Genomic DNA, 15,071 nt, shown 5'->3' on the forward strand with positions numbered 1-15,071 from the left:
CCCTGTGAGCCCAGTACAGGGCAGAGCTGCCCCCCCTCCCTGTGAGCCCAGTACAGGGCAGAGCTGCCCCCCTCCCTCTGAGCCCAGTACAGGGCAGAGCTGCCCCCTCCCTGTGAGCCCAATACAGGGCAGAGCTGCCCCCCCTCCCTGTGAGCCCAGTACAGGGCAGAGCTGCCCCCCCTCCCTGTGAGCCCAGTACAGGGCAGAGCTGCCCCCCCTCCCTGTGAGCCCAGTACAGGGCAGAGCTGCCCCCCCTCCCTGTGAGCCCAATCCAGGGAAGAGCTGCCCCCCCTCCCTGTGAGCCCAGTACAGGGCAGAGCTGCCCCCCCCTCCCTGTGAGCCCAGTACAGGGCAGAGCTGCCCCCCCCTCCCTCTGAGCCCAGTACAGGGCAGAGCTGCCCCCTCCCTGTGAGCCCAATACAGGGCAGAGCTGCCCCCCTCTCTGTGAGCCCAATACAGGGCAGAGCTGCCCCCCTCCCTGTGAGCCCAGTACAGGGCAGAGCTGCCCCCCCTCCCTGTGAGCCCAGTACAGGGCAGAGCTGCCCCCCCTCCCTGTGAGCCCAGTACAGGGCAGAGCTGCCCCCCCTCCCTGTGAGCCCAGTACAGGGCAGAGCTGCCCTCCCTCCCTGTGAGCCCAGTACAGGGCAGAGCTGCCCCCCCTCCCTGTGAGCCCAGTACAGGGCAGAGCTGCCCTCCCTCCCTGTGAGCCCAGTACAGGGCAGAGCTGCCCCCCCTCCCTGTGAGCCCAGTACAGGGCAGAGCTGCCCCCCCTCCCTGTGAGCCCAGTACAGGGCAGAGCTGCCCCCCCTCCCTGTGAGCCCAGTACAGGGCAGAGCTGCCCCCCTCCCTCTGAGCCCAGTACAGGGCAGAGCTGCCCCCCTCCCTGTGAGCCCAGTACAGGGCAGAGCTGCCCCCCCTCCCTGTGAGCCCAGTACAGGGCAGAGCTGCCCCCCCTCCCTGTGAGCCCAGTACAGGGCAGAGCTGCCCCCCCTCCCTGTGAGCCCAGTACAGGGCAGAGCTGCCCCCCCTCCCTGTGAGCCCAGTACAGGGCAGAGCTGCCCCCCCTCCCTGTGAGCCCAGTACAGGGCAGAGCTGCCCCCCCTCCCTGTGAGCCCAGTACAGGGCAGAGCTGCCCCCTCCCTGTGAGCCCAATACAGGGCAGAGCTGCCCCCCTCCCTGTGAGCCCAATACAAGGCAGAGCTGCCCCCCTCCCTGTGAGCCCAATACAGGGCAGAGCTCCCCCCTCCCTGTAAGCCCAGCACAGGGCTGCCCCCTCCCTGTAAGCCCAGCACAGGGCTGCCCCCCATCCCTCTGAGCTCAGTACAGGGCAGAGCTGCCCCCCATCCCTCTGAGCCCAGTACAGGGCAGAGCTGCCCCCCATCCCTCTGAGCCCAGTACAGGGCAGAGATGCCCCCCATCCCTCTGAGCCCAGTATAGCGCAGAGATGCCTCCCTCTCTCTGAGCCCAGTACAGGGCAGAGTTGCCCCCCTCATTCTGAGCCCAGTACAGGGCAGAGCTGCCCCCTCCCTCTGAGCTCAGTACAAGGTGAGCTCAGTACTGAGTCAAGAGAGAATGTCCTAGTACAACCGCCGCAAACGACACACGTATCTCTCTAGTCCCCCCCTGAGTCTGAGGTGAAGCCCCACCCACTCCCTCTTCCACACACATCACTTCCCCCCGCCCCCACCCTGAGTCTGGAGTGCTGGTGTACGGGGGCGCGCACACGGAAGATCTCCTGTGAGGAGTAGAGCGCGCATAGGCGCGTCCCCTGGCTTGCTGTGTGCGCTCCCGGGTCAGTATGCCATGGGGATCTGCTGGACACGGTGCTGCAGCCTCCTCCGTAGGAATAGCAGCCGGATACAGAGAGCAGGAGGAGGGTGAGTGTGGGGACAGGTGTGCGGGCATAGTGCCCGTGGGCGGGATCTTAGTGCCCGGGCTGCGGCATTGGTGTATCCGGGTGTATTGTGCTGTGTGCTCCGGGTGGAGGGAAGACAGGTACTGTGGTGTCATGTCATGGTCACCAATCAGGACACAACTTCCTAGCTAAGCTCAGTCATGTGACCTGGGGCTCATCTCCTAATACACATCACAGCTGGAGAGCTGTATGATTGTCAGCTCTTCAGTCCTTATCAGGTCACCTGCGCTGTAGGGATGTAGAGGACACCTGCGCTGTAGGGATGTAGAGGACACCTGCGCTGTAGGGATGTAGAGGACACCTGCGCTGTAGGGATGTAGAGGACACCTGCGCTGTAGGGATGTAGAGGACACCTGCGCTGTAGGGGTCAGTGGGCCTCTCCTGATTGGTGAAGGTATATGTCCATGGATACCATGTATACATATGGTGGTGTCCATGAATGGTTGTGTTGGAACCTGGATGTTTGTAGTCATCTATCACTTCATAGGTACTGATCTATATGGTTTGGTTCCAGTTGGTTTGTGATGAAATGGTCTGGTAAGTTGTAGTCATATTCTGTCTTCCATTTTATTTCAGGTAGGGTACTGTCCAGAGACAGGATGCCATTGCTGATGGTCTGGCATTGATGAGATGGGGAGTGGGACGATGTGACTGTCCCATGATATCATGTCTATTGCACCGACTCTCCCATGGACTCATGTGGGACACTCTACTTTTAAAGGGGTTGTAAAGTTTTTTTTTTTTTTTAAATATCAAACATGTTATACTTCCCTCCTCTGTGCAAGGGTTTTGCACAGAGTGGCCCCGATCCTCCTCCTCTGCCCCCCCACGGCGCTCCTGGCTCCTCCTCTTCTCGAGTGCCCCCTCAGAGCACAGCTCTCCCTGGGGGCACTCGTGCGGGCGCGCTTTCCTGAGTCCTGCTGCGTCTATTGACACAGACAGCAGGACTCGGCCCGCCCCCAACTCCCTTGTCACTGGATTTGATTGACAGCAGCAGGAGCCAAAGGCTGCGCTGCTATCAACCTAGCCAATGAGGACGGACCGAAGACAGAGGCTGGAGCTGCTGTGCTCCTCCCTGTCGATGGAATGATCGGGTTCAGGTAAGTAAAAAAAGGGGGGGGGGGGGGCTGCTGCACTATAGAAGGTTTTTCACCTTAATGCATAGAATGCGTTGAGGTGAAAAACCTCAATGGTTTACAACCCCTTTAAGGCTCGGGCACACCAGTGTACAAGCCACTGCGTTCAGATCCGTACAGCATATAGTTTTTTATGATTCTGAAGTAAAAAATTCCGTGGTGCATGTAGCTCCAAACACAAACTTTAGAGATCTTTGTTTAAAGTGTTTACTTTTACCAAAAAACTGCCTATGCAGAGAAGGGACGTCTATAGATACAGTGCAGCTTTGACTAAAGTTGGATAAATTCCCTTTCTATAGGTGTAGGCCATCTACGTATGTACCTCCTGAAGCCTGACTGGAAAACTCCCAGGGATGGTGCCCCCTATCTCACCTTGTTTGAACACAACCAGTCCACACCAGCTATCCTGTCAGGAAGCTGTCACTGCGGACAGCTAATCATAAGCGGCAGAGGCTTTCCCCACCATGCAGCCACATGTATACATGGGGCATATTCGAACATGTTTGAGCTCATCCCTGCTGCCTTGTTGCTAGGATGTTGCTAAGACTCTTCCAGCCATTACTGTTCACACCCCATCACAGGAGCAAGCTCTTCCTCTGACTCAAACCCCCTGTTCACTCCCCTCCCCTGGATATAGCCATAACTGTAAGCAGTGTAATGGTTTTTATCCTCATGATCTTGTCTTTCTCTGAATTAACAACATCTCTTCTGTCTGACCTTGTGCAGAGCATCATTACATAAGCATGTGACATTCACAGCTTCACAATTTGAGAAAAAGCACTATGAGCAGAGTAGAACTAGGCACACAATGCTACTCTGTATAAATGTTTTATAGCCGTGTCCGTGACTTGTGACGTCACAGAAAAACAGCAGAACCTTGATAAAGAAAAATACCTTGATAGATCACCTAAATACAGAGATTGCACAGCCAGCAGCTGGATCTCTTTTGTCTTTGACTACTTTATCTTACAGTATAACCATTCTATATTTATGATTTTATTTTAAAAGATTTGAAAAAATCCCTAAAGTGGTTGTAAACCCTTCTATATACCCAATAAAGTGACTAGACTTCACAGGGATGAAACAAATCCTCCTACGTAAGTTGTACTTGTCGATCTGCGACCATCTAAAACACATTTAATGCTCGGTTCACACTAAACAGACTCCAAAGTCGCATGATTTTCAGTGTAACTTTCAAGTCAGACTTTGATGGGACTTTGATGGGACTTTTACACTCTGTGGCATTGAAGTTGTGTCAAAGTAGTGCGGGAACCTTTTCGGAGCAACTTCAGTAGTGCTAATTAAGACAGCTCTCATTGGCTAACATGGGATTTCACATGTCATGGGACTTGGGGTCTCACAAGTTGGATCCCAAGTCACGGCAGTGTGACCCGAGTCTAATATAGCCTTCCTCACCAGCAGAAAGCAGGGGATCTTGCATCATACACTGCAGAGCTAGAGTACAGAGCTCCGTGAAATCTGATAGCTGATTGGAGGGAATGGAGAGGCTGAAATGCCCTCTTAAAGAGGAAGTAAACCCTGATGGGTTTTACTTCCTCTTTTGCTCTCTGCTGCAGCCTGCAAATGAAAAACATAATGAGCTAGTATGTATAGCATACTAGCCCATTGTGACAAAAGAATCTGCAAAAGAATCCAAAAAAAATCTGCAAAAGAATCCAGCGATGTCCCCTGTGTGGGCAGTGTCCATCTTCTGGCCCTCTTCCTTCCGGGCCGCGGACTCCAGCTCTGCGATTCGCCGGAGCCGCGTGATGTCACTCCCGTGCATGCGCACGGGAGCCGCGATTAACGACATAGGCTAGGGAAAAAACGACACTTAGTTTTGTTTCTTCCCCGTGCATGCGCCGTTGGAATTTGCGGCGGACTACAAGTGAAATATCTCCTAAACGGCGCAGGTTTAGGAGATATTTCCACTACCTATAGGTAGAAGTCCAAAAAGTGGGTTTACAACCACTTTAAAACTGAACTCCAGCTTTTGTTAGACTTTACGTAGTTTGGGCCAGCTTGGCCCAAACTAACTATGTGCCTCACTAACATGTGAGGCTGCTGGATGCGGCTGAGGCTACATACAGCATACCGCACTGTCTTGGGTTGGAGCCGAGACTTCCCGTCTTATACCCAGAACACAAGTAAAGTCTATCACAGCGGCGCTCAGCCATTCAGAGAAAGCAATGTAATCTATCAATGAATACAAAGCTTCGTCTGATTGCCTGAGTCAGAGAGGTGGGCTGATGATGTCACAACCTCTGACTCAGCCAATCAGAGGAAGCTTTGTATTCATTGAGGGAATAGTTTTCTCTGGCTGAGCGCCGCTGTGATAGACTCTATTGTGTTGATTGGTATAAGACATGAAGTTTCAGCTTGAACTCAGAACACAATGCAGTATGCAGCCTCTGCTACATACAGTTTATACCGCACATCCAGCAGCCTCATATGTTAGTGAGGGACATAGTTTGTTTGGACCAAACTGACCCAAATGAACTAAATAAAGTCTAACAAATCTGGAGTTCAGCTTTTAAAGTTTTTGAGTGACTCGTGCAGAGAGATCAAAGCGGAACCACACTGAGTGCTTTGGATTCAGGCGAGTGTAAGCTATTAAGGGATATGCTTTGTTGATTTTTCAAATCTGAGGTTTACAACAACTTTAACAGTTGTGAGACTACTTCACATACAGTTGTCAGATATTCTGAATGAATGAAAAATTTATAGAGCGCTGCACATGCGAACTGAATCGCCTCAAGGCGCTAATGCGTTGGTGTTGTCAGCTTCTAGAAGAGGAAGGTCTTGAGTTTTTTCCTGAAAGCCAGATGGTTTTCTTCCATGCGGATGTGTGTCGGAAGTGCGTTCCATAGTCGAGGTCCTTGGACTGCGAAACTTCGTTCTCCCTTTGCTTTGTAGCGGTATTTGGGAATGAGAAGGAGGTTTTGGTTAGATGATCAAAGATTGTGATTGGGTGTGTAGTGTTTTATTTTCTCTCGAAGGTATTGAATCGCGTTTCCTTGTATGCATTTGTGGGTGAGGCAGAGGGTCTTGAATGTGATCCGATTCTTTACGGTTAGCCAGTGTAGGCTCCTCAGGGATGGGGAGATTGACTCCCAGGGTTTTTTTCCTGTTAACAGTCTTGCCGCCGTATTTTGGATGAGTTGTAAGCGCGCAAGCTGATATTGGGGTAATCCTATATAGAGCGAGTTAGCGTAATCGAGTCGGGAATTGATGATTGTTCCAACTACTGCTGCTTTGTCCTCCTCTGGGATGAAGGGGATAAGTCTACGTAACAGGCGGAGGAGATGGTGGGATCCTCTGACTACCGATCCTATTTGTGCATCCATTGTCATTTCTGAGTCAAAGATAACTCCGAGACTCTTGACTTTGGTGTTCGGAGAGATAGTCTGTCCTAAGATGGTGGGAGGTGTCCAGAGAGTCTTGTTTTTGGCATTTTGGTTAGCGTGTAGGAGAAGAAGTTCTGTTTTTGAACCGTTGAGTTTGAGGGAGCTAATGGTCATCCAGTCATCTATCATAGTGAGGCATTTTTCTAGTTGTTGATGGTGGTCTTTTGGTCCGGTGATGCGCAGGTACAGTTGGGTGTCATCAGCATATGAGTGGAAGGAGAGGTCCGATTTTCTGATGATTTTGAGGAGTGGGCGGATGTAGATGTTGAATAGGACTGGTGATAAGGGTGAACCCTGCGGGACTCCACAGGAGATTGTGCGGGTTTTAGAGGTGAATGCTCCAAGTTTCACTATCTGAGAGCGATTCTCTAAGAAAGATGCAAACCATTTTAGACCAGAGTCTGTGACTCCTGCTACTTCTGTGAGGCGGGTGAGTAGAGTGTTCTGCACCTAATACTATCCATTAAATAGGACTGTCTCAAAGACTAATCATATCACGCTTGAATATTTTGATGCAAAGTGTGGAGATTTCATTTCATACCTGCATACTAGACACAGCAAAGATAAAGCAGGATGGCTGAACAGTGTGTTTAGATGTGGTTAAATCTATAATACAATCTATTCTAAGGAATGTTTGGTCTTGTAACAAGCAGCATTTTAAGTTTTTTTTTTTTTTTTTTTTTTTTTTTTTGAAGCACATGATTGGAGCCTGAGGCTCTAATTGGCTTCAAAAAAAGGGTGGACCCGTGGCGCAGAGCATTGCGCCCTGAGCCCACCAAGTTGTGTGACAAACAATAGCGAATTAATATTCGCTGTTGTCTTCCTGCTTCTCCTCTAGGCTGAAACAGGAAGTGGGTCCTGAGGCCCGATTGGCTGGAAGTCTTAGTAACGGCCCGGCTCTACCCTCGGCAAGCTGCAGCAGGTGGAGGGGCAGCAACAGCCTCTACCAGCGTCAAAGGAGCCCTACCTTGGATCCACCACCACCTCATCGTCGTCCTAAGGTAAGGCCGTGGATTGCTGCCTTCCCGTCCGGGGGGATGGTAGTGCGAGTGAGGAAGCCAGGTTTGTTTACCCCCCCCCAAATTTTAGAGCACCAGCCACCACTGATTGTAAGTAATGGTATAATACAGTTCTCCGTGTTGCTGGGAGGTCTCTGGAAGAATGCATATAAAAGCTGACCTGTGTACTGCATCTGTCAGAATTTGAAATGACACAAATGCTTCGTAATGCTAATTTAGAGGTCAGGTTATGAGCATGCTTGGGTTTTAATGCTTTAGAGCAGGGGTCTCAAAGTGCTGGCCCGCAGACCGGTCCGATCCTGGGCAGGTGGCAGCGGCTGGGAGCTCTCTCTCTTTGATCCTCCCTCTGCTGCTGCAGCTCAGCGTGCACAACACAGGAGAGCAGAGCGGAGGGAGGATCTGCCCATCGCCCTGTCCACCTGTTCTGTCAAGAAATGCCCCCGTCGAATAGTGCCTGGGCTGAAGGCGCATGCACCATACGTCACATCACAACAGCTGATTTTACCATCAGCTGTTGAGACGGTGCACAATAACCGACAGAATTTTTTTTTTTTTCTGTCAGATTGTGCTCCGCACTCACCCATGCTCCCGTGGCGAGCAAGTTCATGTCCATGATGGGTGGATTTCTACATGTTGTGGGTGGATTTATGGGCACTTAGGGGCGGAATTACATGGCCAGTGCTGCAAAACTTTGTGATGGGCGGATTTCTACATTTCTTGTGGGCGGATTTATGGGCACTTTAGGGCGGAATTAGATGGCCAGTGCTGCAAAAAGATAAAACTTTGTGATATTCCGCCCCAAAGTACCCATAAATCTGCCCACAAGAAATGTAAAAATCCACCCATCAGAAAGTTTTATTGTTTGTAGCACTGGACATCTAATTCCGCCCCAAAGTGCCCATAAATCCACCCACAAGAAATGTAGAAATCCGCCCATCACAAAGTTTTGTTTTGCAGTACTGGCCATGTTATTCTGCCCACAACGTGGAGAAATCCACCCATCATGGACATGAACTCGCCGCAGGGGGAGCGCGGGCCACAATCTGACAAAAAAAAAATCTGTCGGCTATTGTGCGCCTGTGTCATCTCGCCGTCACAACACACCCTTCAGCCCGGGCACTATTCGATGGGGGCATTTCTCGACAGAACACCTGGACGAACATCACATGCGCCGTACGTAATAGCACAACAGCTGATTTTATGATCAGATTGTGTCGAGGCACGTTCATGTAGGCGAGGGGCGGAATTTAACATGAGGGGGGCGGATGTTTTCATTGAAGGCCAGTGCTGATCTAACATGAAGGGGGCGGATGTTTTCATTGAAGGCCAGTGCTGATCTAACATGAAGGGGGCGGATGTTTTCATTGAAGGCCAGTGCTGATCTAACATGAAGGGGGCGGATGTTTTCATTGAAGGCCAGTGCTGATCTAACATGAAGGGGGCGGATGTTTTCATTGAAGGCCAGTGCTGATCTAACATGAAGGGGGCGGATGTTTTCATTGAAGGCCAGTGCTGATCTAACATGAAGGGGGCGGATGTTTTCATTGAAGGCCAGTGCTGATCTAACATGAAGGGGGCGGATGTTTTCATTGAAGGCCAGTGCTGATCTAACATGAAGGGGGCGGATGTTTTCATTGAAGGCCAGTGCTGATCTAACATGAAGGGGGCGGATGTTTTCATTGAAGGCCAGTGCTGATCTAACATGAAGGGGGCGGATGTTTTCAAGGATTGCCACTGCTGCAAAGATGGGGGCAGAATTTTAAACGTTTAGCTAGCTAAATAGGCCCTCCAGGAAGAATAGTAGATAAAGATTTGTTTGGGCATCATTAAAAATTCTGCCCCATCTTTGCAGCACTGGCCATCATTGAAAACATCCGCACCCTTCATGTTAAATTCCACCCCTCACCTACATGAACGTGCCTCGGCAGCGCGAGGCACAATCTGACTGAAAAATGTCTTCAGACGGGTATTGTGCGCAGGCGCCATCTCGCTGTCAGCTGTTGTGCTATTACATCCGGCGCATGCGCAGTTTGTCTCCGGCACTATTCGATAGCGGGCACTTCTCGACAGAACACTGGCCCCGGATCCAGGGTCCTGCTGCCACCTCAGGGTGGAAGATTGTGGCGTTCTCAGGTGCCTGCCACTAGGCCTGTGATGAAGCCAGGACCTGACAGGAGGAGAGGACTCAGGAGGCAGAAGATCAGGCCACCAGCTGACTGCCAGGAGGAGAGGTAAGTGAGCCATCATACGGAGGCTGAGCAAAGTCCTTAGTTGTGTGACTGGGGTTGAAATTTGTGGAGTGTGTGTTGGTATTTGTGAAGTGGAGTGTAGGGGGTAATGCTGGGATTTAATATTGCGTCCGCTGACACCAGTGCTGGGGGTTAATATTGCGTCCGCTGACACCAGTGCTGGGGGTTAATATTGCGTCCGCTGACACCAGTGCTGGGGGTTAATATTGCGTCCGCTGACACCAGTGCTGAGGGTTAATATTGCGTCCGCTGACACCAGTGCTGGGGGTTAATATTGCGTCCGCTGACACCAGTGCTGAGGGTTAATATTGCGTCCGCTGACACCAATGCTGGGGGTTAATATTGCGTCCGCTGACACCAGTGCTGAGGGTTAATATTGCGTCCGCTGACACCAGTGCTGGGGGTTAATATTGCATCCGCTGACACCAGTGCTGGGGGTTAATATTGCATCCGCTGACACCAGTGCTGGGGGTTAATAGTGCGTCCACTGACACCAATGCTGGGGGTTAATAGTGCGTCCGCTGACACCAATGCTGGGGGGTTAATAGTGCGTCCGCTGACACCAATGCTGGGGGTTAATAGTGCGTCCGCTGACACCAGTGCGGGGGGTTAATAGTGCGTCCGCTGACACCAGTGCTGGGGGTTAATAGTGCGTCCGCTGACACCAGTGCGGGGGGTTAATAGTGCGTCCGCTGACACCAGTGCTGGGGGTTAATAGTGCGTCCGCTGACACCAGTGCTGGGGGTTAATAGTGCGTCCGCTACACCAATGCTGGGGGTAATAGTGCGTTTGCTGACACCAGTGCTGGGGGTTAATAGTGCGTCCGCTGACACCAATGCTGGGGGGGGTTAATAGTGCGTCCGCTGACACCAATGCTGGGGGGGGTTAATAGTGCGTCCGCTGACACCAATGCTGGGGGTTAATAGTGCGTCCGCTGACACCAATGCTGGGGGTTAATAGTGCGTCCGCTGACACCAGTGCTGGGGGTTTAATAGTGCGTCCGCTGACACCAGTGCTGGGGGGTTATAGTGCATTCGCTGACACCAGTGCTGGGGGTTAATAGTGCGTCCGCTGACACCAGTGCTGGGGGGTTATAGTGCATTCGCTGACACCAATGCTGGGGGTAATAGTGCGTTTGCTGACACCAATGCTGGGGGTAATAGTGCGTTTGCTGACACCAGTGCTGGGGGTTAATAGTGCGTTTGCTGACACCAGTGCTGGGGGTTAATAGTGCGTCCGCTGACACCAATGCTGGGGGGGGTTAATAGTGCGTCCGCTGACACCAATGCTGGGGGGGGTTAATAGTGCGTCCGCTGACACCAATGCTGGGGGTTAATAGTGCGTCCGCTGACACCAATGCTGGGGGTTAATAGTGCGTCCGCTGACACCAATGCTGGGGGTTAATAGTGCGTCCGCTGACACCAGTGCTGGGGGTTTAATAGTGCGTCCGCTGACACCAGTGCTGGGGGGTTATAGTGCATTCGCTGACACCAGTGCTGGGGGTTTATAGTGCATCCGCTGACACCAATGCTGGGGGTTAATAGGGCGTCCGCTGACACCAATGCTGGGGGGGGGGTTAATAGTGCGTCCGCTGACACCAATGCTGGGGGTTAATAGTGCGTCCGCTGACACCAATGCTGGGGGTTAATAGTGCGTCCGCTGACACCAATGCTGGGGGTTAATAGTGCGTCCGCTGACACCAGTGCTGGGGGTTAATAGTGCGTCCGCTGACACCAGTGCTGGGGGTTTAATAGTGCGTCCGCTGACACCAGTGCTGGGGGTTTAATAGTGCGTCCGCTGACACCAATGCTGGGGGTTAATAGTGCGTCCGCTGACACCAGTGCTGGGGGTTTAATAGTGCGTCCGCTGACACCAGTGCTGGGGGGTTATAGTGCATTCGCTGACACCAGTGCTGGGGGTTTATAGTGCATCCGCTGACACCAATGCTGGGGGTTAATAGTGCTTCCGCTGACACCAATGCTGGGGGTTAATAGTGCGTCTGCTGACACCAATGCTGGGGGTTAATAGTGCGTCTGCTGACACCAATGATGGGGGTTAATAGTGCGTCTGCTGACACCAATGATGGGGGTTAATAGTGCGTCCGCTGACACCAATGCTGGAGGAAAGGACAGTTTGCATGCGGCCCCCATTGGATGTGAAAATTTGTCCTGTGGCCCTCAGGTAATTTGTGTTTAAGACCCCTGCTTTAGAGTGACGTTGTAGTCAGTATGAATCAAGCTGATGGCACCAAAGATGTAAGGTTATTGGTGGAGACAGCTATTCCACTATGACATATGTTAGTGTATATCTAGACAACATTTTGCTCCTTAGTTGTGGATAGATTAGGAAAGGGTTGGAACTTTGTTTTGACTACTATCGTAGACTCCTTTTTGATATTCCCTCATTTGCTGGTGATAACAAACTAGACAGGAAGTGAGGATACATTTTGGAATGTCATTAAACCATTCAATATTAAGATCAGTTACTGTACATAAGCTTACTTTTACTGTAAGCTCTTTCTGTGGTGTAGATTTACCAAAAGTGGAGAGTACAAAATCTGGTGCAGCTGTGCATGGTAGCCAATCGGCTTCTAACTTCAGCTTGTTCAATTAAGCTTTGACAAAAAAAAAAAACTGGAAGGTGATTGGTTTGTGTGCAGAGCTGCACCAGATTTTGCACTCTACAATTTTAGTAAATCGACCCCTCTGTGTCTTCATAGTAAGTTTTTAAAGTGGTTCTAAAGGCAGAAGGATTTTTTATCTTAATGCTGCTTGCTCTGGGGGAACTCGGCAGGAGGGAGGGGCCAGGAGCGCCGGTGGGGGACCCAAGAAGAGGAGGATCGGGGCTGCTCTGCAAAACCACATATCACTTTAGAGGGAACCTCCTTTTTAAGTAAGAACTATAAGTGGCTGATATTACTGATTTATTTTTGAATCAAAGAAACGATATAGAGGCTGGACATTAAAGCTAAAAACATTTTTTACCTTATTGCATTCCTAGCATTAAGTTAAAAAAACATTTTAATATTTCTCTGCCCCCCCCCCTTCCCTGTGTGAAGGGGAAGAGAGGGGAGAATAGATTCAGCGCTGTTTATTCACGACTGTATCTCTTCTCCTCTCTCTCCCTGCAAGGCCTGGAACAGCAGCAGGAGCCGAAGGCTCCTGCTGCTGTCAGTCAAAAGCAGTGAGGGGGGAACAGGGCTAATCCCTGCTCTGTGTGTCTGTGATCAGTCATGATAAGACATAGACACACAGCTCTGGAACAAGCAGATACTGCGTACCCCAATAGCAAACAGTTTGCTTTGGGGACACACAAAGAAGAGGAGGAGCCAAGATCGCCAGCAGGGGACCCCGAGAAAAGGAAGATTGGGGCCGCTCTGTGCTATACCACTGCACAGAGCATGTGAGCCACCATGTTTCTTATTTTAATTTTAAAAAAAAATTACCTTTTTAGTAACACTTGAAGGGCGGGTTCACACAGGAATGGAGTGCTTTACTTCTCTGGGAGCTGTCCGTTCCTGACTGTAGTAGTAATTCAGCTCCTCACACACAGCTCCCTTTTTTAATTTTTTTGGTTTTTATACAAACTTTATTTGAAGTGTACAAAAGCACACTTCATTCATGTCGCTGTACATCAGTGTCATGCAGTTTTGTACTGTGCGCTGCGATAAAACGCAGCATGTCTGCATTTAATCACAGCCCTGTACTGTATTGCAGTGTGACCTGGACTCACAGAAAACAATTGTTTTTAGTGTGTCCTTGCGGTGACAGGAGTTTTACAATGCAGTAAAATGTCTATTACCACACATAGTGTGAATTGACCCTTATGCCGCGTACACACAAGCAGAATTTCCGACAGAAAGGGTCGGATGGGAGCTTTTCATCGTATATTGTATGAGACGGAAGCTATTGGCTACTGGCTATTGCACTTCCGTTTTATTCCGATCGTGTGTACGCCCCATCTGACTTTCTCTATTGAAAATTCAGACGGACTTAGATAGAGAACATGTTCTATATTTTTCCGACGGAACAAATTACTATCGTCTGTATGCTTTTCCGACGCCCCAAAAACGACGCATGCTCTGAAGCAAGTATGAGACGGAAGCTATTGGGTACTGGCTATTGCACTTCCGTTTTCTAGTCCCGTCGTATGTCACCGCGTTCTGGAATGTCGGAATTTGGTGTGACCGTGTGTATGCAAGACAGTTTGAGCGGAATTCCGACGGCAAAACCGGTCATGTGTACAGGGCATTAGGCGTTGTTTGCACGCATACATAAGCGTACTTCAGTGCAAGAGCGGTGCACAGGGATGCACTAGAGTTACGCTTAAGTACACCTATGTGAACAAGGCCTTATTAATATTATATAGGATTTATATAGCGCCATCAATTTGCGCGGCGCTTTAAAACAGGAGGGCAGACAGTACAGTTACTAAGAACTGCGATTGGACGTAGTTTTCTAATCTGTCCAACTACACATTAAACACAATGCACACCTGTATAACTGCTTGATTATGCTACGCAGCTACTTCTTTCCCCTGTAATTGGATTTCCTTTGTTTGCCATCTTTAAAGTCCTGGAAGGATTTTAATTCCAATGACATGCAGGCATCACCAGCTTCAGACACGAGACAGTTGCTGAGCGGATGCAGTCAGAGGTTAACAGTGATTTGCCTCAGTCTGCCTCCCATTCAGAACCTGTTTGTGTCTGTAAACAAGTCACCTGCAGAAATTGGTCTATCGTAGCGTTCTATCATGTTTATTTACTGCTGTACATGGAAAGTTCTGTTTTTCAAAGTTTATATACAGCTTTTCAGTTTTATTTTTTTACTTTTTTATTGCTTCAGTGATCTTTCTGAAAAGATCTTCCGTCACCAGTGACCACTGTCAGAACTGACATTGAAGCTTTAAAAAATCAGTTTAGCATACAAAATGGAAAATAAGCAGTATAAAGTGATTGAAACGGTCTCCTCCTATGTACGGAAGTAAACAGGGGTTCAAGAGTTCAATCAGACCTCTGGGCAGGAAAAAAAATAACCCTTGCCGTGAGCCCCATACTACAAGGGTTCAATGCTTGGTAAGGAGGAAGTAAACTTCCTCTGCAAACTTTTACCTATAGGTAAGCCTCTAATAAGGCTTAACTATGGGTATTGAAAATATCTCCTAAACCTGTACAGTTTAGGAGATCTCTCCAGTGCATGCAGCCAGTGACATCACTGGCGCATGCACTCTCATGGGTGCCGTTCCTTCCGAGCCTGTGTCGTGAACAGTGGCTCCCGCACGCACGCATGGGAGTGACGTCATCACGGTTCCGGCCAATCACAGCGCTGGAGCCCGCGAACCCAGGA

The 15,071-nt window shown here is 50.2% G+C and overlaps 1 protein-coding gene across 2 annotated transcripts in view; it reads left to right on the top strand.

Moving 5' to 3' along the window:
• The first annotated feature begins 1,654 nt into the window (after positions 1 to 1,654).
• Positions 1,655 to 15,071, top strand: part of AP1AR (adaptor related protein complex 1 associated regulatory protein) — a 91,971-nt gene continuing 78,554 nt past the window's right edge. For both annotated transcript variants that reach the window (XM_073602533.1, XM_073602542.1), the window contains exon 1: positions 1,655 to 1,877. In XM_073602533.1, the coding sequence (XP_073458634.1) occupies positions 1,804 to 1,877 (74 nt within the window). In that variant the 5' untranslated portion in view covers positions 1,655 to 1,803. The remainder of the gene's footprint in view (positions 1,878 to 15,071) is intronic.

The sequence above is a fragment of the Aquarana catesbeiana genome, linkage group LG01 (assembly GCF_042186555.1).
Source record: "Aquarana catesbeiana isolate 2022-GZ linkage group LG01, ASM4218655v1, whole genome shotgun sequence".
Lineage (NCBI taxonomy): Eukaryota > Metazoa > Chordata > Amphibia > Anura > Ranidae > Aquarana > Aquarana catesbeiana.